Raw genomic sequence first — 26,128 nt, 5'->3', positions numbered from 1 at the left:
ATTTCAACCACACAAAACTAATGGTGGTGTGTAATATTCAAAAACCTTAAGGGCACCAGTTCTTCTGTAGGCTGACCTTTATAGGAAGATTCACCAAGAAAAATTTCTGTTCCAGAAACATGCACTACTCTTCGGCATCGTTAAGAAAACAAATAAATGAATAAGTCCAAAAATCCAAACTCATCAAACTGAACCAGTTCACCAAAAGAGTGGTTTCTAGAGCACGTTTCAACAAGAAAAAAAAACCAGTTTATGAGTTCTGCTCCAGAAAATACAATCAGGAGGCACACAGACAGACAAATGAACACGCTGATTGCTGGATCAGCTCTTTCTAAATTAGGGAAAAAACTGTTTCAGCTGGAGGTTCTTGTAACAATAAGGCCACTGAAATAGCACTGAACTCCTTTGGGCAGAGGTATGCATACAGCATTATTACCTCACATAACCCCAAGCTGCCTGTGAGGTGATGAAAGGGCAACAGTCATATCATCTACCCTACTTATATTCTGCTGGGTGAACAAATGTAACCTGGAACAAACTCCATTGCCTAAAGTGAGACCACATCTCCTTCCTTTCATATTGGAAGGCAACAGCCTGTTGATGCAGCCCTTTACCCTGTTTCTTCAAGACACTTGAGCTTACAAAATGAAACCCTTTCCTGTCAGTTCAAAACTATTTCCCCGGCATAGACTTTACTTATCTTTGTAACATACTTCATTCAGAAAGTTTTAGGATTGTACAAGTACAACACTTACAGGCAATGGATGCTTAAGTCACCTCAACATGCATCAGACTTTATGGTCACATGCCAACACGTCATTCAATTTGAATGTTTGTCACATTTCTTCAAAGCCAAGTCATCTATAAGGTTAATATACAATCAATGAACTCAAACTTTTCTCTCATCATGACCAAAACCTTTCCCAAGCAGGGCTTTGTGACCTTTTTCTTCTTTTGTCCTTCACCTTTGACCTTTCATGCCATGTACCAAATACTAAAGAAAGTGAAATCCCAAATATTACATATGTTGTACCAAATTCCCAGTAGCGTTTTGTAGGTCAGTGGAAGAATAATCTCTCGTGTTTGTAAATCTGTTATTAACTCCTCTCAATTCAATACACATAAGAAAACTCATTGATTACTACATCAACATTACAAGATGTCCTGAAAGATCTCTTGTTCCAGGCGTCCCAAAAGGCCAATCCTGAAATCTAATCAGTACTCACCCACACAAATACAAGATCAGCTCTGGTAAACCACTCGGTCTTTACAAGTTGCTAAGCAAATTAAACTAAGCCATACTCTTGCTGAGAACCATCACTGCCAACAGCAAATGAACAGACCTAGAGTAAATAACTAATTTACAAGCAGAAGAACTGGCAGATGCACAATATATGTGCAATATTTGATGTAATAATAGCCAAGGCATAATTTGCGATACAACAGCTATGGGATGATGCCTCATATTATATAATACATTACAATTGTCTTGTCCAGGCAAAATGGAGAAATTATTACAGTCTTAGCAAAAGATTCTTCTATAACTATGTCTGGTGTCACAACGATAGCCCTTGAGGGTTCACGACACACATGAATAAAATATGAAGGAATTACGTCCTTCCTTGATGAAACTTGCCATGTCTGTTCAGATATAGGCTCTCATTACTGTCGCACAGTACTCGTTCACCCAAATGGGACGAAAAAAGGTGCAACAAAGAACACTGTTTGCACAGTTTCCAGCAGTGTCCAGAATTCAGGCTCAGTTTGTCTGTATTCAATCTTTACCAAGGACAAGATGACATCAATCCATTTTTCTGACAAAATCAATACTGACTGACAACTGCTTCTGTTTAACACATCCTACAACATATTCTACACCATATCCTACGGCATATTCTACCATTCTACAGCAAATCCTACAACATATGCTACAGCATATTCTACCATTCTACAGCAAATCATACAACATATGCTACAGCATATTCTACCATTCTACAGCAAATCCTACAACACATTCTACAGCATATTCTACCATTCTACAGCAAATCATACAACACATTCTACAGCATATTCTACCATTCTACAGCAAATCCTACAACATATGCTACAGCATATTCTACCATTCTACAGCAAATCCTACAACACATTCTACAGCATATTCTACCATTCTACAGCAAATCCTACAACACATTCTACAGCATATTCTACCATTCTACAGCAAATCCTACAACACATTCTACAGCATATTCTACCATTCTACAGCAAATCCTACAACATATGCTACAGCATATTCTACCATTCTACAGCAAATCCTACAACACATTCTACAGCATATTCTACCATTCTACAGCAAATCCTACAACATATGCTACAGCATATTCTACCATTCTACAGCAAATCCTACAACACATTCTACAGCATATTCTACCATTCTGCAGCAAATCCTACAACACATTCTACAGCATATTCTACCATTCTACAGCAAATCCTACAACACATTCTACAGCATATCCTACAACACATTATACAGCATATTCTACAACACATCCTACAGCATACTCTACAACTCATCCTACAGCATACTCTACAACACAACCTACAGTAGATTCTACAACACAACTTACATTATATTCTACAACTCATCCTACAGCATACTCTACAACACATCCTACAATAGATTCTACAACTCATCCTACAGCATATTCTACAACACAACCTACAGCATATTCTACAACACACCCTACAGCATATTCTACAATACAACTTACATTATATTCTACAACTCATCCTACAGCATATTCTACAACACAACCTACAGCATATTCTACAACACATCCTACAGCATACTCTACAACAGATTTGGGGTTGATGTTCACTCATTTTAGTATCAAACATAATATACTTTGTGTGTTGTTTTAAGCTATATGCAAGTATACACATTTGATAAGCAGTGAATAGTCCTCTTGTAAAGTGCCCATCACTTAAGAGTGAGTGAGCAAGCGAACGGTGTACAGCTTTATGCCGCATTTAGTAATATTTCACCAAAATCACCAGAAAGGGGCTTCACACACTGTACCCATGTGGGGAATTGAACATGGTCATTCGGTGTGAAAAGCTAATGCTTTAACTACTAGGCTACCTCACTGCCTCATAAGTATGACACCCCACACCCTCCAAACATTCTTTTTGATATGGAACTGGGCACCGAATGTGTAAGGTTATTAAAAACAAATTTTACACACACCATCCCACTGGTGTTCAACATGGTCTAGACAAGTGTCATATTACCTGATCATGACAATAGTCTCTTAGCAATACATACTATTCCCATTTGGATAGGGATTATTATTTTCCAGCAATATATAAAACTGATTCTCATTATGACAAGAGTATACTTAAATTGAAAGACATATTTGAATACCCAAAATCAAAAGTAATGAAGGAAATAATCTAATATCTACAGTGAAAAAAGATTTAGTTTAACATTTAACATTTTAGAAACAGAAATAGTGTGAAACAATAAGAAAATCATACTCAATAATGAAATTATTAGACACTGTCAATATTTTAGTGAAGGTTAATCTTAATGCTTATACATGTGCATGTATGGAATTACAGTCAACTAGACATGCAATAAATCATTTCTCAGTTACACATAAATAATTTACAAGACACCCATTAAAGATTGTCACATGGTTTTAACACTGCTTTCAACAGTACTTCAGTCGTAACACACATTATTCCGTAATTTGCATCCAGAGGTTGTGAAGAACTATATTTTACCAAATTTAGTTCACAACTTACTTCAGTTTGTGATTGTAGTGGTTAGTTTGCAGTCTTAGTCTAACTGTAGTTTGACATCAGTCCCAATAATAATCACATTCCAATGAAAATCATAAGGCCTAGACTTGGGAAAGTTATTTCAAAGCATCTTTCAAAATAACAATTGTATATTTAAACATGACACATCTGATGATCGCCATGAAAATGTGAGGAATTACCAATAGTGAAAATGATTCAGGGTTTTACCTCGACTCAAAATCAAGGTGGTAACAGTAGTCTGTCGCACAGCCTCTGAACCATATTATTTTCCCTAGCCTTGCCTGCAATGCTACAGCCTTGAATGAAGCAAGTCTACATTTCCTCAGGTTCTGAATCTCTGGTCTCCCTAGGACTCCGTTTCAATTCAAAAGGGTTTGTTTGTTACTATCAAAATTATATACATTCAGAGAGAAAAAATTTGTCTATGGTACCCTCAATCACTGATTTCAGCGGTACTTGCACGGTAATGTGAAGTAATACTGTAGAAAACTTTGTTTTGATAATTTCATTGAGGATTTAATGAATCATTGATCATACAGACTAGTGGATGAAATCATGCACGTAACTGGTCTGAAAGAAACAACCAAACCAAGTCACAGATGTGATGTCCGTATAATACATAATACTGTGTGCAGTGAACTTTTTTCCTGCTTTTTTTCTCTACATCTGTGGGTACAGGATGCAGAGTTGTATGTTGCATAAAACTGTCTGGTTGAAAACATGTCATTTTGGATTTAGCATCTCATAAGTCCTTTTGATCTAATGAAATACTACTGAGGGCCAAACCTTTATTTTTCCTCTAGACTTAGTTTTACTCTTTAACCAAGTTTTTAATCCCTAACCGTTCATGTACACCATCTATAGCTAATGAATCCATTAGTCACACACGGCAAACTGTGCTGGAATGATGGTGCAGATCTGATAATTTACACATGGTGCTGCTTCAGTTTTTTACTGATTGATTAGTCCGTGGAAAAACTGTGAACTTTTTAAATCCCAAGCCTTTCACCTGAGTCACATTTTCAATTAAAACACAATAACTGAGTTGACATCAATAATGCCCTTTCTATACTAATTACATTTATGACTACACAATCGGTAGCAAACTGGGCCATCATGAAAGCATGGGTTATTTGTGATTACCATGGCAACTTTAATGTGTCTATCATGAGCTGTGTAAACACAATACCTATGACATCCCGGCAATCAATAGTAATATCACTGCATTCTCCTCTTACACAACTTACTGTCAACAACTTAAAGAAAAGGCATCCCACAGAACACCATCATCATCAGATTTTGAAGGTTGTATATACTACAATTTGACTAGATTGTCAATAAGACCAAATTCTTGTTGAGGATCAATCAATACTTTTTTCTTCACAGAGAAATCAAATGATAAAAGCAATGTGAAATTGGTATGTATCTGCACACTCATTTCGCACTTGTAAGAAGGATATACAAAGTATGTGACCTAGATTACCAGATGTCCAACTAGTTAGTGTAAGCAGTGGTTCCTGAATAGTTTAGATGAATGACTTTTTGTGCTAGGGATTAAATTTTTAAACTTATCCTATCTCATGTTATGCATCTCTCTTCCTCTCTTCGATCCAGTGTGGAAACGTTCTGTCAGCGAAATTGAATCAAATCTTCTTGGCCTCTGACCATCCGACTTCTGTAGAGTGTAGAGTTCTGTAGAGTGGGTTCCAATCCTGGGTGAGACCCCCCCCACCCACTCCCCCCACCCCTAAAGTACCAGAATCTGTACTTTTCTGAGAAAGTGAAATCACAAATGTAACACATCTTAACTCTTTTTCACAATCACTAGAAATCGAATGCAGCTGAGCTGAAAGCACCAGGAAACACAACAAATATGTAATTATTTACTAGAGTAATGAGAAAATAAAGGAATATTTATTCTTCTGTTGGGGTTTATACCGGTCCAGATCAACATATACAAAGTGACTCTAGATTTAAGTACTGAGCAAGCGAGAACTCAGTTTAAGACTACTTATCTACTGCTTGTGTTGAGACAGATATTTGTACCAGACCCCAACAAGGAAATATTGGTCACTTGGTACAATCACACTGACCGGTGAAGCAAGGAAAGTATGACTGTCAGCTTGCTTTGTAATGCAGTCAGTCTGCAATAAATGAGGGACAGAATGATATCAATAGATAATGTGATAATGTTGCTGTTATGCTAACCATGTAACCAGACTTTCGTGTGAAGTGATTCAAATTCCTAGAAGTAATGGTGTAATCCGAACTTCGCCATACAATATGTTATGGTACACTTTTTGTGAACTGGTTCACCCAGTACGATCGGCAATTTCCATGACCATGATCAGACATTTTTGTGACTCGCTCAAAAAAACTTATAACATTTGCATTTCCTTTATGTTACCATGGCTTCTAAATCCTAGTAAATTAAACAAATAGATAGGTATTGTCACTTGTATTGATAAACAAACCACAATGGCAGATGCCACTGTAGACACTTTATCTCGGGTTCCAAACTTCAGAGAAAAGTCTTCAGTTTGGAAAACTTCAATTACAAACACATCTGAGTCCTGACAGTGATCAGTGGCATTATTTCAAAAGAAAGGAAACATTAATTTCATTACCTTAGCCCATGTGTTAGACTTTCACGATATATTGCAATACATATTGCAATAAGCCAACATATACATTTATAATTTATCTTCCTTACAGTGTATTCGTTGCAGCCCTAGCATTCAGTACATGTTCTAGCAACTATTTGTACTTGACACTTTTAAGTTTATCAACTTTTGGTTGGACATTTTTCTGTATTTTAAATCATTAACTACAAAAGAAACATCAGAACCCTTTGTGTCGAAATCAGATGATCTAAAAGATAAATACATCTGATAGGTGACACATGGGTGAGCACATGCTATGACAAGACACGACGTGAGAATAAGTATTAGTCAGTGATCATCCGTGAATTTGCCAGCAAGGGCACCAATAATCCATCAATAAATGCAGTCAGTAGATTACTACCGACACTCCAGCTCGTCCCAGACAGTGATTTATCTATTGATCAGTTCATCAATGTCCCGGACATGTCCGCCTCCTTGTTGTATATACTGCCTGTCCACATGCTGCATCAATACACCAGCAGTCTGATGCCCGAGTCGAGTGAAATTACTTTACTTTTTCTACAAAGATCTTCCTTTTTATCCCATCTACCAAATTGTGAACCATGTGTGTCTACCACCACAATCTTACTCTCCTTCCCATTATATAAATGGAAAAGTACTGGTAGGACTGTCAGCTGGATATAACTTACAAGCATGACACACACATTAAAAAAATCCTAATCAGTGGAAAATGTTCACAGACATCATGAAACTAACATACAAAGGAACTAACATCAGAATCAGCCATGACTATAACGTAACGATAATTGAAATATGGCATTTGTTCCAACACAGTAACTTAAGATTGCATGGGATAAAAAAATATACTTATTCTAAGACATTAGTGAAAGTGCTGTTACTATTCTCTCTAAAATCTAATATTTACAAATCTTTTCAAAGAGAGTTTTGAACATGAACTAGTCCGATAGAAATGTAACAGAAACAGGCCATGCGGCAGCATAACTCAGATCATTTTGCCACAATCCTTTACAGAACATGTTACAACGTGGCAATGTCGCAATGCATTGCTTTTCAGTCATGAAAAACACCACTGAAATGTTTCATATTACATATAATACTTATCAAACATGAAATATTCATAAATGAAGATTGGAATTCATTGCTCTATGTTTTTGTGAAATATATCACACAAGTCTCAGTGTGTAATCCACACAGCCCTGGAAAACATACGTTAATTCACCTTAAAGGTCACACAACATAAAGCACTACCTTGCAGATTCTGATACCTTTCGGTATACCGAAATCTCCACCACACTTGAGTGCACACCCATCAGCTCTGACTGGGTTCGGTATCTCAGCTTTACCTTCATTTCGAGGGAAGTAAACATAAGTACAAAATATTGCAATTATGATTTGTGATTATACGCTTTTAATTCTGTTTACATGTTTTTTCTTAATCGGCAATGTATTTTATCATGAATAAGTGAAAACTCTGTTCTAATTATGTTTGATTTTCTGGTTGCACGTGACCTTTAGTATAAGTTAACCTAATTGGATTTTCACCCTTGACATAAGCACATAACACATTACCACTGCTGAATTTATTGTTCACAAGACTCATTCTCATGTAAGATACAAACTGATCTTTTTGAATGAACACAGAACACAATTAATTGCAAAATATTGAACTAACAATTCAGCAACAATGTAGGATTTAGCCAACAAAAACAGGTCGCTATTTTTGAACTACAGTATTGATTTAGCTACACTACGTGCTCATTAGACAAAATCTTTGATGTATTTGAACTCCTGAACACCAACCATACGAACCTGTTGTATTAATATGATTTAAGAGGAAATATAATTTATCCACTAGCTTCCTTGGATATTGCAGGTTACAACAGGGCTGCAGTGAATTGACTATGAGGAGGTTATGCTACATATATCATGAGTACTGGTCATTCTTTACCATAACGTGGGTCTTTGGGTCCATGGATGACATGTGCGTTATAACAGAACTGCTATTTCTTGTATTGTGCCTAGTCAAAACACTATCGTATCATCAGAGATGAAAATACAAATTCTCTAGATGACGATGGATATTTGTATGGAAACCTTGCAATCAAACATCACAAGTATGATAATCCAATTATTGTTCTTGTTATGCCACCCGTTTTTCAACTTTACTCAAATCTACCAGTGAGTCAGTTAAAAAAGATCCGAAAATATGACATCAAAGAATTTCTATTCAATTATAAGAAGAATTTATTTTTAGTTATCTTAACAGAGATAATATATGAACTACAAAAATATTTAATGCAGTAGAACTTTTGTTATGTGACTGGATACATTTCACATAAGAGACTGTTTGAGAGGTCACTGTTAACTTCTCAGGTTATGTATAACTCTGAATGTAAAAACAAAATGTTGCCAATGTTAAGTCAAAAAGTTTTGATACATGAATTTAATTAAACAAAATTAAGCTGAGGAAGATTGTTTTACCATATATATATTTTCTGACATCATACATTTTCAGATGACAATGTTCACCTGTGCTAAAATATGTTGCATCACGACAAACATTGTAAGTACTTGGCTGATGGTATGTCTTTATGATAAACTTGTCTTTTATTTACAAGTCATTACAATGTTCTACTATTTGTCTAATTGTTCAAGAAAAACCTGGAAGTTTTCCAGCGTAATGTGGATATGTTAAATGAAGACTGTTCATTGCAATCTACACTGAATCGATAGTTTTCAACATGATTAACCTGAGCTCAACTTTAGATTTGTTGATATGCTATCTTCAGTGATGCGAATATGATCACTGGGCAACTTTTTCATGGTAGCCATGGATTGCCCTGTGTTTTCACTGAATCCAAGGTATCACAGAGAGTGTTATTACAAGGGACAACTGTAATACAAATATTGGGCAATGAATACAGTCAGCAGTTTATGCAATATTCAATATATTTAGTGAAACAATGACAAAAATTATTTGACATGCTTTGATAAAGGTGAAGTGACAACATTACTTTTAAATGAAATACATTAGATTTAGAGTGTGGGTTTTAGTGTTGGGAATTGGAAAACAAATCCACTATCAATTATCAGAAGACTTGTGGTGATGATTATCAATTATAATCGAAATATAAATATTCTCATTGGAATCACTAATATTATTTTAAGGGTATCCCCCAGGTTTTTCTAATAACATTGTTAGATTATTTTCAATGCATAAATTCAAGTAATATGAAAATGACTGCATAATTAATACTGAATAAGAGCAGTCTGTCAAACATTTATCAAAATGAATATAAAACACAGAGGTGAAAGTCAAATGGGCCATGACAAAAAGTCAATAGCAGATAGCCAAATTTTCATGTAATGGCATAGTAAAGCATGTAGTCAAGTTTTCATGCAATCGTCTGGTGTTGCAGTCTTCTTCACCTACAACAAGGTTAACTGATGTAATTAAGAATCAGTTCATTTCATTAACATCTACAAATAACAACTCTACCATGACTCCGGTAATTATACTGTTATATACCTCTGATTTTCAAACAGTATGTTTATCTCCTAATTAAGGAAGTTAAATTAACACTTTAACCATTTCTAATTCAGCAGTTAGGACTCAATCAGTAGGACATATTACTCATCATCAAGGTCAAGCTACGATACACATCCATGATTCATGGATCATGATACAATATGTATTGCCAAATGTACATCAAATCATGACGACAGATATTCAGGGTGTGTTCTCCAGAAGCATGTTTGTAGAAGTTATTCTAGGAATGAAGCTGAAATGACAATTATAATGCATTCATGATATCTGAGTATCTGAGTGAGTGGGGTAGGAGGGCAGGGTTGTGTGGGTGTAGGATGTGGGGGACAGCAGGGTGAAGAGTTGAAAACTGAAGGAGTGAATATCTGACTGGGGAGTAGGAAGTAATATGCAAGGACTGGGAAAGGCAGGGGGCCATGAACCATTCTGCACTTTATATCTAAAAATGGCCCATTAAAATTTTGAAGTTTCCTATTGGTACAAAAGCACTGGGCTATTCCTAAATTCAGCACATGGTTAATAATCTAATAACCCTGGAAATGGTCCATTGTCAAGGTTCTCTGTGCCAAACCCTATAATGTTTTTCAAAGTGTTCTGTCACATAATAATAGCATTAATGAATATATTCTGCTTATGGTAGAGAAGTAACATGTCACTGCAATCAATAACAATGAAAACTTGTTACTCCTCATTATGTACATCACACAAATTAAGGATTAATATAAATTTAAGACATATACATTATCAAGGTTATGACACGACATAGTGAGTTATATAAAGGAGTCATATAAAGGATATAAAGGAGTTCTTCACCTTATTTCTATTGGAATTTATCTAGTTTTATCACTGTATACCATTACAAACATTGATATATCACACAGACGAAAATTCGTTGCGTCAATCAATGATCCTGTAAAAAGGTTTTGACAATTTGAAACATACACCGTTTTCAGCAATCAATGCCACCCAAATAGAGCTGTCAAGGAAAGCTTTAACACACTATTTCATGTCATAAAATGAGTTTTAACAATTATGGGATACAAGGCAGATGCATACAAGCAGCTGAAGTTGGGCGCCTATTCGTATCAACGGTACGGCGGAATATTTCTTTGTTTACATCTATAACCAGAGAATCAAGGTCACTAAATTGTTTACCATAGTTTACACTGAAAGCAGACCAATCGCTAAAACGAATAATAATTCAAACACTTACTCTCTGTAGTTTTACTTAGTCGTAATACATCATCTGGCGTCACAACGTCCCTCTTCAAAAGTTCTTCTTCTGTCACGCATTCAGTCTGTGATTTCGCTTTCGCTTGACGCGATAAAAATCCACCGCCTTTCTTCTTCCCCGAATTAGCAGTCCGTGTGTCTGTACTCATTGTCTTGATAGAAGGCACATGCACATTTGAAAGTTCTACACAAAAGTCATATGTCACTGTTGTTTTGAACGATTTTCTTTGTTACCTTTGTGATACCTGTTGGCGTCGTTGCTTTCTGTCGAGAAATATGGCGGCGCTGGCAACAGGAACTTTGGGATCGATATACTTCCGGGGAGGTAACTCGGTTGAGTTATAACTGAGAACAAACATCAGAGTAGACGTCTTTTTTCAGCAGAATCGTTCTCGAACTGTTACGTATATGCTGATAATATTTTTTCTTTTTATTCAATATTATAAAAAAATATATTGCTTTGCATATATCTCTGTTTGAAATAAACACTGAAGCAGATCATGAATAAATAATTATTAAATCACTAGCTCTAATACGCCGAAACGAACGTTTCAACGCTTTGTTAACTTAGAAATTAGTTAAAGGCAAATGATATGGACGATACCTTCTTTACACAATGTTTATGCTCTATTGTGACATGCAATAAAGAAGAAGTTGTCACCCATATATTTGCATTTTACTTGAACACCAACTTCTAAATGCCTCTCAAGAACCTCAATTTGGAAATTAGTTAAAAACGATGCCATAGTGAGTGAGTTAATATTTAACGTCACATCGGCAATATTGCAGCCATATCGTGACGACAACATACGTGACATAAAAAAGAAAAATATATGCATATTATGAAGAACCTGTCGACGAAGGACAATAAAACCACTAGACTATCACAGTTCGTATTAAAACTGAAACTTAAAAATGTAATAGTATCACTATTTGGACAGTACAATATAAAAACAGGTTATAGATCGCCAACAACAGAGGGTAGATCACCACACTAGGGACCATGGGATGCCATAGGAAAATGGCCAAACAATAACTTTTTGTTAAATATGTGATGACTGGAAATACTTTTATGCACTATAGTTCATATCCAAATACGCCAAGATCAATGAAAAGATTCTGACAAGTTTATAAGTTACATGTTATTGCCATATCATAGTTATATTTTTTCAAATGATATAGCCTCGCTATTAGAATGCTTTACATGTGAACAATGCATGGTTTAATTGTAGTCTTTCAGTGTTTGATACTCGACAGCACGCTTATGTGAAAATACAAGTGCAGGAACTGTCACAAACGACAGGATAGTATTTTCAGAACATCTATAACTCACTCGTGTTTAGCGTCCAGCCTCAGGCCGACGAAATGAGTACTCTTCACCATTTTTAGCTCTGAATATAGTATATTATATCAAATCTTTGAGGGGCATTTAGAAGAGGAATACATAAGAAGAACATGACTTATGGATGTCAGCTTCTTTGTTGTGAATAACACGACGATTCGGGGTTATGAAGAAGTTGTCATCCATAAATCTTGCTTTACTTAAACATTATATATATCATTTTCTTTGCGTGTCGTGGGGCGGTGGGGTAGCCTAGTGGTTAAAGCGTTCTCTTGTCACGTCGGTTCGATTCCCCACATGGGTACAATGTGTGAAGCCTATTTCCTGGTGTCATCCGCCGTGATATTGCTGGAATATTGCTAGAGAGCGGCGTAAAACTAAACTTAACTCACTCACTGACTTTACTTGTCGTAGCATTAGTCTTGACTACATTATTTTGAAAAGTTTGTCAGTATCACCTAATTCATGAGCCAAATTCAAAACAGATCCTTACGGAAAGCCCTTAGCTAAAGAACCATTTCCGTTTGATCTAACAAGGTTAATGTTAAGAAACAAACACAAATAATCACCATAACTTACACAATATTAACAAACTACAAATGCACATGGAAACATAGGTCGTGCAAACATTTAAAACATTATTTAATAGGATAAGCCAATGTTTCATTTGGAAATATTAACACCGTGGGTGTTTTTTTTGTTTGTTTTTGTTTTTGTTTTTATTTTGTTTTTGTTCTCTTGTCCTGTGGTTTAGTTAGCGAAGTTGATGTCAGTGTTGATATATTACAAGAAAGTCTTCGGTAGTTGTATGCGTACACTACCTGATATTAAGAAAAGCTAAAAATGCTTACATCCATGTGTCCGTACAGTCACTCCATACGAGGTACAGTCGCTCGCCTGTGCTGTGTATCAACCGTGTTAAGGTGCAACGCCGAGTTTGCCAGTGGTATCTTGATACACCTGCCTAATTAGGTCTCAGTGACACCTGTACATAATTGGGAATCCAATTAGCTGCCATACACGTATGGTTATGTATTGCTGTCTCCTGTACTTGTAACACCCTCATTAGCAATTACGTCATACACAAAGGGGGCTTTAAACCCTCAAATTAGAGGGTTAAGGCTGACCTGTTTACATGAGACACAGTCTACACCAAACAGGTTTAACACAATTAAACTGGGCTTAGTGAGGGCTTGCCTACCAAACTCTGTGAATACAATGGATTTGCATGTCGAAACCTGCGGAATGAGTTAAAATCACAATTAATTTAAGGGGCAGTTCACTGTGACATGACCGTCACAAATAACTCGGGATTTCGACTTGATTTAAGAATATGATAGTTATTGAGCCGCACTTGAACCTCTCTTATAAAATGAATGTAATTATTCAAGTACAATACGTGTAATGATAGAATGAAGAGATCACAACACTATCATCTGCAATAGCACTAGATTAATCCAATAATCCTTGAAGAACTAAAGCAGTAACAACATGTTCATTTCTACTGTTTTGATAAGTTCCAGTCGTTAACAGCACCACACCGAAAGGAATAAATAACTTAAAAGTGAAATAGTATCGGTAAACGGAGGACAGGAAGTTTTTATAACTTTCCCATTTTGAATTAGTATATTTCCTGACGATACAGTGAAATGGAGCTCATAAAATACAGGATAGAGAAAGTAAATAACCGGAAAAAAGGGTGTTTTATAAAAAGTTATTTTTTCTGACGAGTTCATCACCATGACATTTTTCTTACGACCTCCTTTCCATGACCTTTTTTCTATGACTTTTTTTTTATTGCCATTTGAACCATACTGCTTAGGCTGTATCATAGCGGGCGACACCAGAAACTGACTTGTCACATTGTACCAACGTAGGGGTTCGAACCCGTGACTTCGGCGTGACGAGCGAAAGTCTTAATCACTAGGCTACCCCAGGGCTCACATGGTGGTGTTGAAAGTACACGTAGAAACCTAAACGCTTACTTCTATTCGTTTCATGATTTCATGTTTGCGTTTCTTTTGCTGTTCAGTATACTTTCAGCCACGACAGAGCATGGAGTATTGATTGTGTCTGATTAAACTGATGCCTTCAGACGCGTCTTGTAAACTTTCCTGTATAAATGTTGAATTAAATAAACATGAACCTTTTCTAGGGGCATTTGCTGATAAGGAATCATGTTCTCTTGGAAGAATATTTCAATAGAAAAAGAGTATTAACATCCGTTTTCTGCCATTTCATCGTGAATCTGTCACGAAAATGCAACAATAACAACATAACATCACTGTAATAGCCACAAGACATATTTGAACCTTTTACAGCCGCTTTAAGTTACCAATTGTCATTACCCGGGCAATGGTTCAGACAGAGAGGTACATATATTGTGTATAAGGTGAAATGGTATTAAGGAACGATTTCAGATATTTTGAAGGAGAGCTGGAATATAATTTGATGACCAACAGTCCCAACACAGCCACCAAGACGTGAACTGCTCGTAATGAGACTATGCAATCCACACGGACTCTTCACAGTGGTGGTTGAAAGGTTGAAATAAAGTAGGGCGAAAAGGGTCATATGGAAAATATGCAGCAGAGTGCTTTGTAACGAAGGCAGTGTAAGAAATAGTGCAAAAATAAACATGCTTCTAGTTGACAAAAATAATCATTGTTCGCCGAGGAAGATACACGTGTTGTGTGACAATGCTTCATGCCTTGAAGAATGGACAGACAATACAGTATGTCTTGTAGTAGGGGCAGGTCACAGACAATACTCTATGTCTTGATGAAAGGACATGTAATACAGTATGTCTTGATGTTGGGACATGTAATACAGCATGTCTTGATGTAGGGACATGTAATACAGTATGTCTTGATGTAGGGACATGTAATACAGTATGTCTTGATGTTGGGACATGTAATACAGCATGTCTTGATGTAGGGACATGTAATACAGTATGTCTTGATGTAGGGACATGTAATACAGCATGTCTTGATGTAGGGATTTAATAACATTTGTATAATACAATATGCAAGAGCAAACACCACACATATATGTGCGGACATTTTATAGAGATTAATAGTGGCACCTTTTCAATTTCATAAATAGCACAGATGTAAAGTCGAAAATATCACAAATTTATACTTGTAAAGATGAAAGCACGTTACTGAATGTCTATAGCCTCAGCCAGCCTTCACTTTCATGGCGACTGTTTTGGCGGAGGAGGTGGCGCACCCCGACGAAGAGCCTGGCGATTTTTGACTTCTTTTTCGGCTTTATGGTTACAGTGATAACGCTGGCATTGGACGTGTTGGAAAGTCCAGACAGTTCCAGACGTGAAGAACTCAGTCCTGCAAAACACACATCGCTGGCTACTGATGTCTGGCAAATATCTCCCTCAGCAGACGACAAGGCGGTCGTTTGGAAATTTTTGAAGGTAATTTCCTTATCAGCGATATGTGTGTGCTTTAATGGCTTGCTAATGTGTGTGGAAGGATGCGTGGTATGACGATGACAAGTCTTGATTCGTCTGGACAGGACTGGGTGTAGGGCTGACTGAATCACTCGTCCCTTGAAGAAGGAAGACAGCATCTTGTGGTTCAGGATACGACAATTCCACGCAACACGTGTTCATAAAACGAAACCCATGGTCAGTATGGATAGGCCATTTTCCCACATTATGTCACGTAAAATAAAACGCGCTCTAAGAAAATACTCCGACTATAAAATACTTGGTACGGACTATCATAAGCTTTTGTTACCCGTGAAGATCCAGAGTGAGTGAGTGAGTGAGTTTCCAGCAGTATTCCAGCAATATTACGACATCAGAATTGATTTTCAGTAATCAAAGTCTCCTAAGGGGCGACTAACGGGATCGGCAGGTCTAGCCCGCTGACTTGGTTGACACATATCATTGAATCCCAGTTGTGTAGACTGATGTTCATGCCGTTGATCACTGGGTTGTCTGGTCCAGATTCACAACCTTTACAGTAGATTGGGCATGGTGGACTAATTTTTCTCATTTTTTAACGAGTAATGTGAGTTTAGAAAAACATCAAGTTCAGAAATTTTACTTCGACATTCGTGTTTTCATATGTTCATGTCAACATGTCAGCGCTATTAGGATCACTGACGACCCTAATAACCGTGATCACTTTTGTTCAAATTCAGTTTTTCGAGTGAACATATATTTGACAGTTACATTTGAAAACGCACACTATATAACGCCGTGAATGGTGAATGATGTAATCTGTCAAAAGTACGAAATATACACTTCAGAAATGAAGTGCGTTATAGTCGCGGTGCATGAAAAGAGGGACATATTTTACAATTTATAGATGAAATTAGCAAATTTAGACACACTCACCGATGACTTTTGTAGATCTAGTGCATATGCGTTTTTGATTTTCATAAAGAGGTTTATTGTCAGAAAACAATCAAACTGATTCAAGTTTAAAGTAATACAGTTTGATTATGCTGGCACTCTTTGCGTGTTGTGTAGGTTTTGGGGCAGACAGACAGGTATTTTATTAAAGTCTCACGTCGTATTTACAATATACAACAACAGCCAGGTATATGTTTTTGGAAGCGCAATGTCATCACATTGTGGTACAGAGCGGTACACCTAGCCGCATGGCTTTACGCCACTTTTAGCCGTATTCCATCAATATTGCACAGGTGGGCCAGGTAAGATTTAACGTCACTTCGGCAATCATAAAAATTAAGACGGGGGACACCAGAAATGGGCTTCACACATTGTACCCATGTGGGAGTTGAACCCGGATCTTTGGTGCAACGAGCGAACGCTTTAACCACTAGGCTACACCACCACCCATGTCTTTTACCACTTTATTTCTTTATGATAGGTAAATACAATGTAATTTATATATTTGTGGTACATGTAAATATGCAAAGTATGGCCATGAGTGGTAGCTATCTACTCCCTTTGATATAAGAATACATTGTTGTTGCAATTTGTGTGAGGAAGTTATGGCAAAATGAAAACATTACCATGGTTACAGTGCAGTACATTTGTCAATTTCGTGCAGGGTGTGCAGATAATGTTTTAATGTAGCAAATTGTGGATTTGATTTAGAACATCTCTTTGCACATATGTAGTATTTTGTTGCGATGATCATCAGGTTTGATACGTCATTTCGGTTTTCTCTATATACAAAGATGACCTGTTTTGTATCCAGAATTTATTTTGTGCTTGCATGTTGTTCAATCTAGGCTTTTAGTTGCTGCCACAACATTTTCACATGAGCACTCTCGCAAAACATTTAATATTACTAATAACTGATTCCATTTTAACATCACAAAATGTACAAGAAGCAGATGTGTCAGTTTATAGTTAAATAAATCCTTGTTTGGTGTAATGATTTTTTGGACAGTTTATATAGAAACCACCTGACTTCTGTATTACAGTTGTACTGGAAGGTAAAGAGTTAAATACTTTCCAGATTTGTTCTGATATATCTGCGCTGAAATCCCTTTCCCATTCGTGATGGATATTTAGCTTTTCCTTTAATGCATGTTCTGTAGCAAGACGGGGTAGACAATTTATCATCCTTTATAAAACACATGTGCATTCTTTGGGATAAATTAGAAAGTATGTATGATTTTATGGAGTTGATGATAACCCTATATTCTTAAAAAATGTCTTAATATTGTATCGGGAACTCTTCATAGTTAAGAAAATTACTATCTCTTTTTCCGCATATCATTAATGAATTCGACATTTCCCTCCAAGTAATGCGTATAAATAACAGGGTTTTGATCTACGGTGATATTGTCGTTTGCCCATAATGTGAAGTGAAGTTGTGAAGTGAAGTTGTGAAGTTTCATTATCATAGTAATCATGCATTTGTAAAGATTGCATATTTGCCCAAGCTTCGTAAACATCTAAAAAAAAACCATTAGTGATATTGTGTGTGTTTATATGTGCCAAATATGAATCGGTATGATGCAAAAGATAAAGGCTTTACTTTTGGTATCTACCCTGTTTTGGCAATGAAACTACTGGACGCAGTTTGGTATGTCTTTAAAGGGATTACAGAGTAGAAGGTTTGAGTAAGCTTGAGGTAAGGCAAAAAAGGCCACAAACATTTTAATAGATTCGACTAGGCTTTGAATTATATTTGAATTATTACAATTAAAGTAATGTTAAAATGTTCATTGCAATACAACAAACAATACCCTCTTACCTTCCCTCGTCCTGTGAACCATAGCTGAAGGCGATCAGAGCCGTAATTGTGACGTAACAATGACGTGACGTGACAACAGCTGACGTATATGTTACCTGTAGCTGGTGCTGAAGAGCAATGGCATCACACAGGGTGGCTGCGACATTTATAAACAAAGCGCGGACGTTCGTGAAGACACCTAGTAACTGTTGCTAACGCTGCGGTCTTCAGGCTAGACAAGGACAGATAACCCAGTTTGATCAGAGGAACTCTTTCATAGTAATGCGCAGTTGTCATATTAATGTTTGCAAGGTATGTATCGTTGGTAATAAACAATGTTTCGCGAGTTCTTGTTAAGAATATCAGGTATCACGTAGTTCAACAAAACACGTGTTTTGTTTTCTTCCCATTTCCATCTCGATGGGGTGGCTCAGAATAGCGGTTAAATATCCAGAGTCCACAAAACGTTCGTGAAGTTACGATCTGTTGTAACTATGGTTTATGATAGGTTTACAAATGCTTCTTAAATTCTTAGATTCTTAAATTAAAAAGATGAGTGCAATGTGTAACTGGTATCCTTCACATCCATGAGCCCGCCGTACTACTGGTGATGTTGTACAGTGAAGTGAAGTGAAGTGAAGTGAAGTGAAGTGAAACGTTCAATAATGCAATTGCTATTTTTGCCAACTGTTTTTGCACATGTGTTCACGTGTGCGTGTGGCTGCATTTACTAGTCTCGACTGAAACCAGGAATCATCGTGCTAGCCAGCTCAGATGCCATGACGAAGTTTATCATGGATACCCCACTCAGGCACGCAGTACTGAATCCGAGACGACAAGCCCTGTGTTTTCGCATCATGCTAAGCACATATCACATACTACATGCTAACATCACATACTACAAAGCAGGGTAACAAGTCACGTTAACAATAAATACCACAAGGCAGGGTAACAACAAATGTTACAAGGCAAGGTAACAACAAATACCACAAGGGCAACAACAAATACCACAAGGCAAGGTAACAACACATACCACATGGCAGGGTAACAACACATACCACAAGGCAGGGTAACAACAAATACCACAAGGCAGGGAAACAACAAATACCACAAGACAGGGCAACAACAAATACCACAAGGCAGGGTAACAACAAATACCACAAGCCAGGGTAACAACACATATCACAAGACAGGGCAACAACAAATACCACAAGGCAGGGTAACAACAAATACCACAAGACAGGGCAACAACAAATACCACAAGGCAGGGTAGCAACACATACCACAAGACAGGGTAACAACACATACCACAAGCCAGGGTAACAACAAATACCACAAGGCAGGGTAACAACACATACCACAAGCCAGGGTAACAAATACCACAAAACAGGGTAACAACACATACCACAGAGCAGGGTAACAACACATACCACAGGGCTGGGTAACAACACATACCACAGGACAGGGTAACAACACATACCACAAGGCAGGGTAACAACACATACCACAAGGTTGGGTAACAACAAATACAGTCATAAAGATCATTACGAGATCGCGGATTGAACCTGCGGAGTTTCACTCTCTCGGTAGACATTCTATTTGTCAAAGAGGAGTGCCTCCGTTTAACAGTGACAACAATTTTCAGTTATTAGCGCGATGAGGGAGGAAAACCCAAAGTATGCCACTTTGAAGTATGACCGAACAAGAATGCAGTACTTCCACGTTGTGTAATTCACCGCTGGACAAGACAGAGAAAGGACTCACCAGTTTACTCAGTGAGTTGATTAGAAATATTCACTGACAGTATTCCCCCTGTTTAGTCAATACAATATTGATGAAAACAGAGTTTGTGAACAGACCCAAGGAGTGGGAGTAGGTCAAGTCATAACATGAAGAATAGACTACAGCTGGACCATGTTAATTAATTTCTGAGTTGTGTATACTGATCTTTAAACATTGTGAAGGAATATTTGGTAATGCCAGGCACAACAGTCACTCCATATAACGTAACGTCAGATGTCAACCTTCGCCATTGCAGATCCTTGCGTTATGTGTCATACCACTCCCCACCCTCAACTCCCTTCTCCCGCAAAAGCTTCCAAAACGCCATTTTCATTCAGGCGAATTAGAAACCAGTAACAAGTACATTAAAACTGTTTAAGATTTGACGTAGATGTTTCTTCTTTTTTGTTTCTTTTCTATTTTGGTTTAGTGTTTTTCCTTATTTTCATGGATGTTTGAACGTAATCGTTCGCGAGGGACCATGGCGAATTCAGAACTGAGGCTGTGAAGTAGGGTTTATTGGATACACAAGAAATACACGACTGACATACTGACACGATGATGCGCTAAGTTGCGTTAATTTCACTCATACTCACATTCATAAACTCATGGTGATTAGCCATTTCTTGTGCATGTAATGCCTCCTGTTTGCTTTGCTTGCATACCAGCCTTTAATTTGAGATGATTTGCTTCAAGCTCAGCAAATTTGAGTAGTTAAACTTCTGGACTCTTGAACATGAACTGCTTTCATCTTTGCTTGCTCAGCCTAAACTGCAGACCTGGGCCCGCTTGCACAGAGCAATCTTAGTTACAATCAATCTTAGGCACCTACAATCAACTTTACAATCACCGTACAATTGCTCTAATCCACTTGCACAAACACGATCTTAAGACAGCATGGATTTAAGATCGCAATCTTAACTAAGACTGAACTCTTCAACGTTGAAAGTAGAAATTTCTTGAACTCGACTCCTGTCTACAGTTGTCTTCAAGTGCGCATAGCATGCAGCGCAAATAATACGTGGAACTTGTTCCCGCACGCAAATGACATCCCTTCCTTAATCGCACCTTGCAGATTTTTCATCAAAACAAAACAAAACAAAACAAAACAAAAAAAAAACCCAAACCCACAAATCTTTGAAGGAAACGATAACGTTGAAGAAGGAAGCGATAACGTGGAAGGTAACATGTATGATCACTCGTACCTCAGGGGTTATTCTCTAATTTTTCTACATTCTAATGTTTTATGAACTAAACATGTGATACTGCAACCACAGACCTATCATGTTTTATAAAGTATTGAAATACAAACAAATACGTTAACAAATTGGGTCTTGAGTTATTGATCTAATAATCATGAAATTAAAAGATAGCACATAAATAAAATTTCCTTATGATATAACACCTAAATGTACCATGATTTGTCAGTGGTTCTCAGTTGAACATAGTTTGGCATCTCGTAGGTGTTATTTGGAGTAAAATCCCCAATATATCCCGCAAGCATTAGATTTGTAAAGATATGAAAGTGTGACATGACTGTGGGAGTGTTGTGGAAAATTCATGACAGGGAAATATGAAAACGTTATTATTTCGTGTGTGTTGTATGTGTTGTTGAATGCTCATCCACAGTATATTAATTACTTTATCCTATTGATGATTATTTTTTCGTTTTGTCAAAAAAAAAACGTTTTATGCAAATTTCACATACCCCAGCAAGTGTATTTTTCCCGTTTGAAGAATACTTGTATTATATTTAAAATGCATAGATTACAACTCTTGTCTCTCGTCATATTCAATTTTTACAAGTAGAAAAACATAATTCTGCACGTTATCCAACTGTAGATTATTTCAATGATAAACTAAGAGAAAATCATTAACCGAAAAGAAACATGTGGAGATCTGTTCTGTCACAAGAGAACATGCATTGTATTTGGGCATGGCAGATTTTACGGCAACGGCATAATCTGCAAAGGGAAACCACTCCCATCTTGCGTAAAAACTAAAATTAGCTGCCCTTGAGTTATTGAAAAGGTCATGGCCACTGCTAATCGCAGCAGACACCTTTCGTTACTATCCTTTCCTTGTTTATCAAAAAGGTATGGTGTTCAGACTTTTTCCAACACTGAATCGGGTGAGAAATGTACTTTATGATATCGACTCGATAATGATGTTGCTCACTACCGCAAATAACGATATTTCTGACGTTAAATCGATGTTGCATTCTCCGTGTTGTTGAAGTGTCGAGGCGAATCATACAGTTTTATGCAGTATGAAAGCAATCCCCTAACGTAAAGCTAATTATTTGCGTGGAATTGACACCAACCTGGACGCCATTTTGCTCTTGACTACAATGATCTTAGCTCCTTACAATTGGTTCCGACCAATTGTAAGTTTTGATTGTAACTTACAATGATCTTAGCCTACAATCGCTTTGTGCAAGTGGATGGCGATTGTAGCCGGTGCCTAAGATCGGGATCTTAAGGATTTACAATAATTGTAGCTCTAAGATCGTTTTGTGCAAGTGGGCCCTGATTTGCTTGTCCTACTTGGAATAGAGTTCTCATTATCATGGCTTGGATGACGTTGTTCGCTAACAACTGACAAAAAATTCACAGATTTGCTTGTCAGGATAGCTCCTAATTCCCCTAACACCTGATTAGCAGTTTGCATTCTCCCATTAAACAAGCCTGATCTCAGTTCACGTCCATTGTAAGGCACGTAAGACTCTGGCTTGACATAGAGGGATTTTAATACCTCTTCAATGTTCTCAACCGCCCGTGACAATGCATGTTTTTACTTCTTATCAGTGATAATAGTGTCAACGACATACTGCCTAGCATTATCGAGAACACTAGTCAAGTGAGCTGCATAACCATTTCTACTGTGTTTCAGTTCATCATGCTTCCTCATCCACCACTGTGTTCATTATTCACAACGAATTACCTTACGTATGTGAGAGAAATGACGAATTCAGAATTGATGCTTTGATATTAAGGTTCGTTGTAATTTTCAAAAGGCGCATGACGTTCCATGGGAGATAACCCTTTCTAAAGTGACCATAGCGTACCACCACAAATAAACCAATCTCTTCACAACCTAGCAAAAACCATTCACAAAATATCCAGAAGTAACTACCTTGAGTGTCAGTGTCCAGTGGTTTCGTATCTTAATGTCTTCTTAGATCATTTAATCATGAACATAGAATTATGAAGACAACTATTAGATCACAGATGGAAACCAATAATACATCACTGTATAACAACATTTTTTTCTGAATATTTATGCAAACATAAAACGTGTGTTTTCAGTACTAACTTGTCTGAAAGTACCCCCATAAGAGGAAAGATGAGAGGAAAGGACAGGCTAAGATAATTCCGACCAATGTTGCATTTCGTCCTTCGTAGAACGTTAACTGTTTTTTTTTTATGAAACCAGTTTTGAATGACCCGGTTATGTATGCATAGTAACCAGTCTGTAGCGCCATTTTATGATGTAAATCTTCGTCCAGAGTCTTGGATGTTTACAAATCGGTGTCTAGAATTTCTTACTTGTCCTATTGGTATTATCCCGAAAAGCGTTCAGAAAGAACATTTATTATATATAGTGTAGTTTGGGGATAATAAATAGTCCTATGCACAATACCATCGCCAGCAGTCCGCACACATACAGTTCTCATTTAAATACAGACAACAACAACATCCAGTGGTTGTCATTAGTTGACAGTTTCTTATGGACTACCTCACATTCTGATTGGTACAGGATGTAAATAAATGCAAAGGACTTTACTTCTCTTGAAGTTTATTCCGAAAGGTATGCTCTCAAAATAGAGAATGTGTCAGTGGATAGCATGAACTGTGTACAAGGGTACATTTCACGGAAACAGTTTAGTGAGACCGTGTATGTGTTTCAGTTTGACTTACATGTCAAGGAACAACAATAGAACTTAAACCGCAGGTCTACGTAATCGTCGTGATAGCTGCTGACGCTAGTGACGCTATTGCTGGGGCATTGACAAGCTATAGGTTCATAAAACTGTTCACATAATCTGAAAGAAAAATTGGATGAATAATTTATCTGTTGTTGCTGAATTTAACAGCAGTTCAGTGTCCATTCATGACCCACTCGTGGTATTCCGAGTCAAATACAAATCAAAGTCAATTACCGACTCGTGCCCCCCTGCAAAGATTTCATACACTGGCCACCACTAGCCCCTTTCCGTGAACTACAAGAGGGTTCGTTCCCATCCCAGTCAACGTATTGTGTGAGAATGTGACAAAGCAATCGGAATTCGTGTAAGGATTGGGGTACTTTGCTGAAAATGATCCTTTAAGAGAGGTTGCAGTCACCCCCTTCTGTAAATTACAAGAAGACACACCCCCATCTCAATTAACGTATCGTGTGAGAACATGACAAACTTAGCAGTAAGAATTGGGTGTACTTTGATGAAAATATTACTCCCACAGAGCAGGAGTTGGTATTCGTCCATTTCTCACATCTCGCAGCTTTCCGTAAGCTCGATGAATGGCTTTGAACTGATCTGCCTACATTTCATTCCACCTATAGTCCATTTTGGGTATCCCGATTGAACAATCGTAAATATGATTTTTTCATGAATACGCAATCAAACTACAATGTCATTTGAGGTGTTATAAGTTCCTATATAAATGCGCAAAATAAGTAATATTTTTATATACATGTATACACATTATTATATATGAATACAGTAGTTTCAGGAGATTAGGAAATGGAAGGATGCGAGAGAAACAGAAATATTTATGAAGGTCAGAAGGTCCTGACTTCCGTGAAAACCCTTGTACTGTTCCTAGGTGGAATTTTCAAATTGTTGCTGCTGACTTTCAGCAATATCCCTTTCAATATTTCTACATGAAAGTTGGGCAATGTGTTACCACCGTGTCACTTACCAGACCACTCACAGTTCCCACGTCCCGGTGTCATCTGACGCTGAACTTATGACGCCTGTCTTAAGCACCGTCGTCATGGACATTCTCCCAAGTAGCAATGGACATTCCCGTAGGACAATGGTACCGGAAAGGCCTGTCCACGTCGTTGAGACAAACGACAGCAGGAGGAACGCAATCTGAAAAAAAATGTGAGTTGGCATCCAAAATCCAAAATGGAAACACTGTCAAAATTGACGCTTTAACCACTAGGCTAAACAAACACGCTGATAATTGTTAAAGATATTTTTATCAACAAAGTGATCGCTGCAAAATATCACATATATTATTTTCAATTAAATTCACTTTTTGCATGGACATTTAATAGATTTTCCCAATTTTATCTAATTTTATTCCCACATTGTCGTAATCAGAAAATTAAATAGAATCATTGTAACTCACTTCCGTTTTACTTGCAACTTTTAGAGTAAAGGAGTAAAACTCAAACACATAGATGTATAATAGAAGGTATTTGTAATGCCAACATTACAACATAAAAATCAGTTTTATTACCAACATTTGTGCAAACGCAGAACGATATCATGACTTTTACCACTGAATACGAATTGCACAAATACAAATAGAACTCATTTTTACAAACAGTTTAACCGACGAGG

The 26,128-nt window shown here is 37.1% G+C and overlaps 1 protein-coding gene across 2 annotated transcripts in view; it reads right to left on the bottom strand.

Moving 5' to 3' along the window:
- The window catches only part of LOC137295661 (protein unc-119 homolog B-like), a 30,045-nt gene extending 18,487 nt beyond the window's left edge, over positions 1 to 11,558 (bottom strand). The window contains exon 1 of one of the 2 annotated variants that reach the window (XM_067827140.1): positions 11,228 to 11,558. In XM_067827140.1, the coding sequence (XP_067683241.1) occupies positions 11,228 to 11,396 (169 nt within the window). In that variant the 5' untranslated portion in view covers positions 11,397 to 11,558. The remainder of the gene's footprint in view (positions 1 to 11,227) is intronic. The other variant, XM_067827131.1, reaches the window with a different exon arrangement.
- Positions 11,559 to 26,128: the final 14,570 nt, after the last annotated feature.

This window comes from Haliotis asinina, chromosome 1 (genome assembly GCF_037392515.1).
Source record: "Haliotis asinina isolate JCU_RB_2024 chromosome 1, JCU_Hal_asi_v2, whole genome shotgun sequence".
Classification (NCBI taxonomy): domain Eukaryota; kingdom Metazoa; phylum Mollusca; class Gastropoda; order Lepetellida; family Haliotidae; genus Haliotis; species Haliotis asinina.
This window is presented reverse-complemented; position numbering and strand designations above follow the sequence as displayed.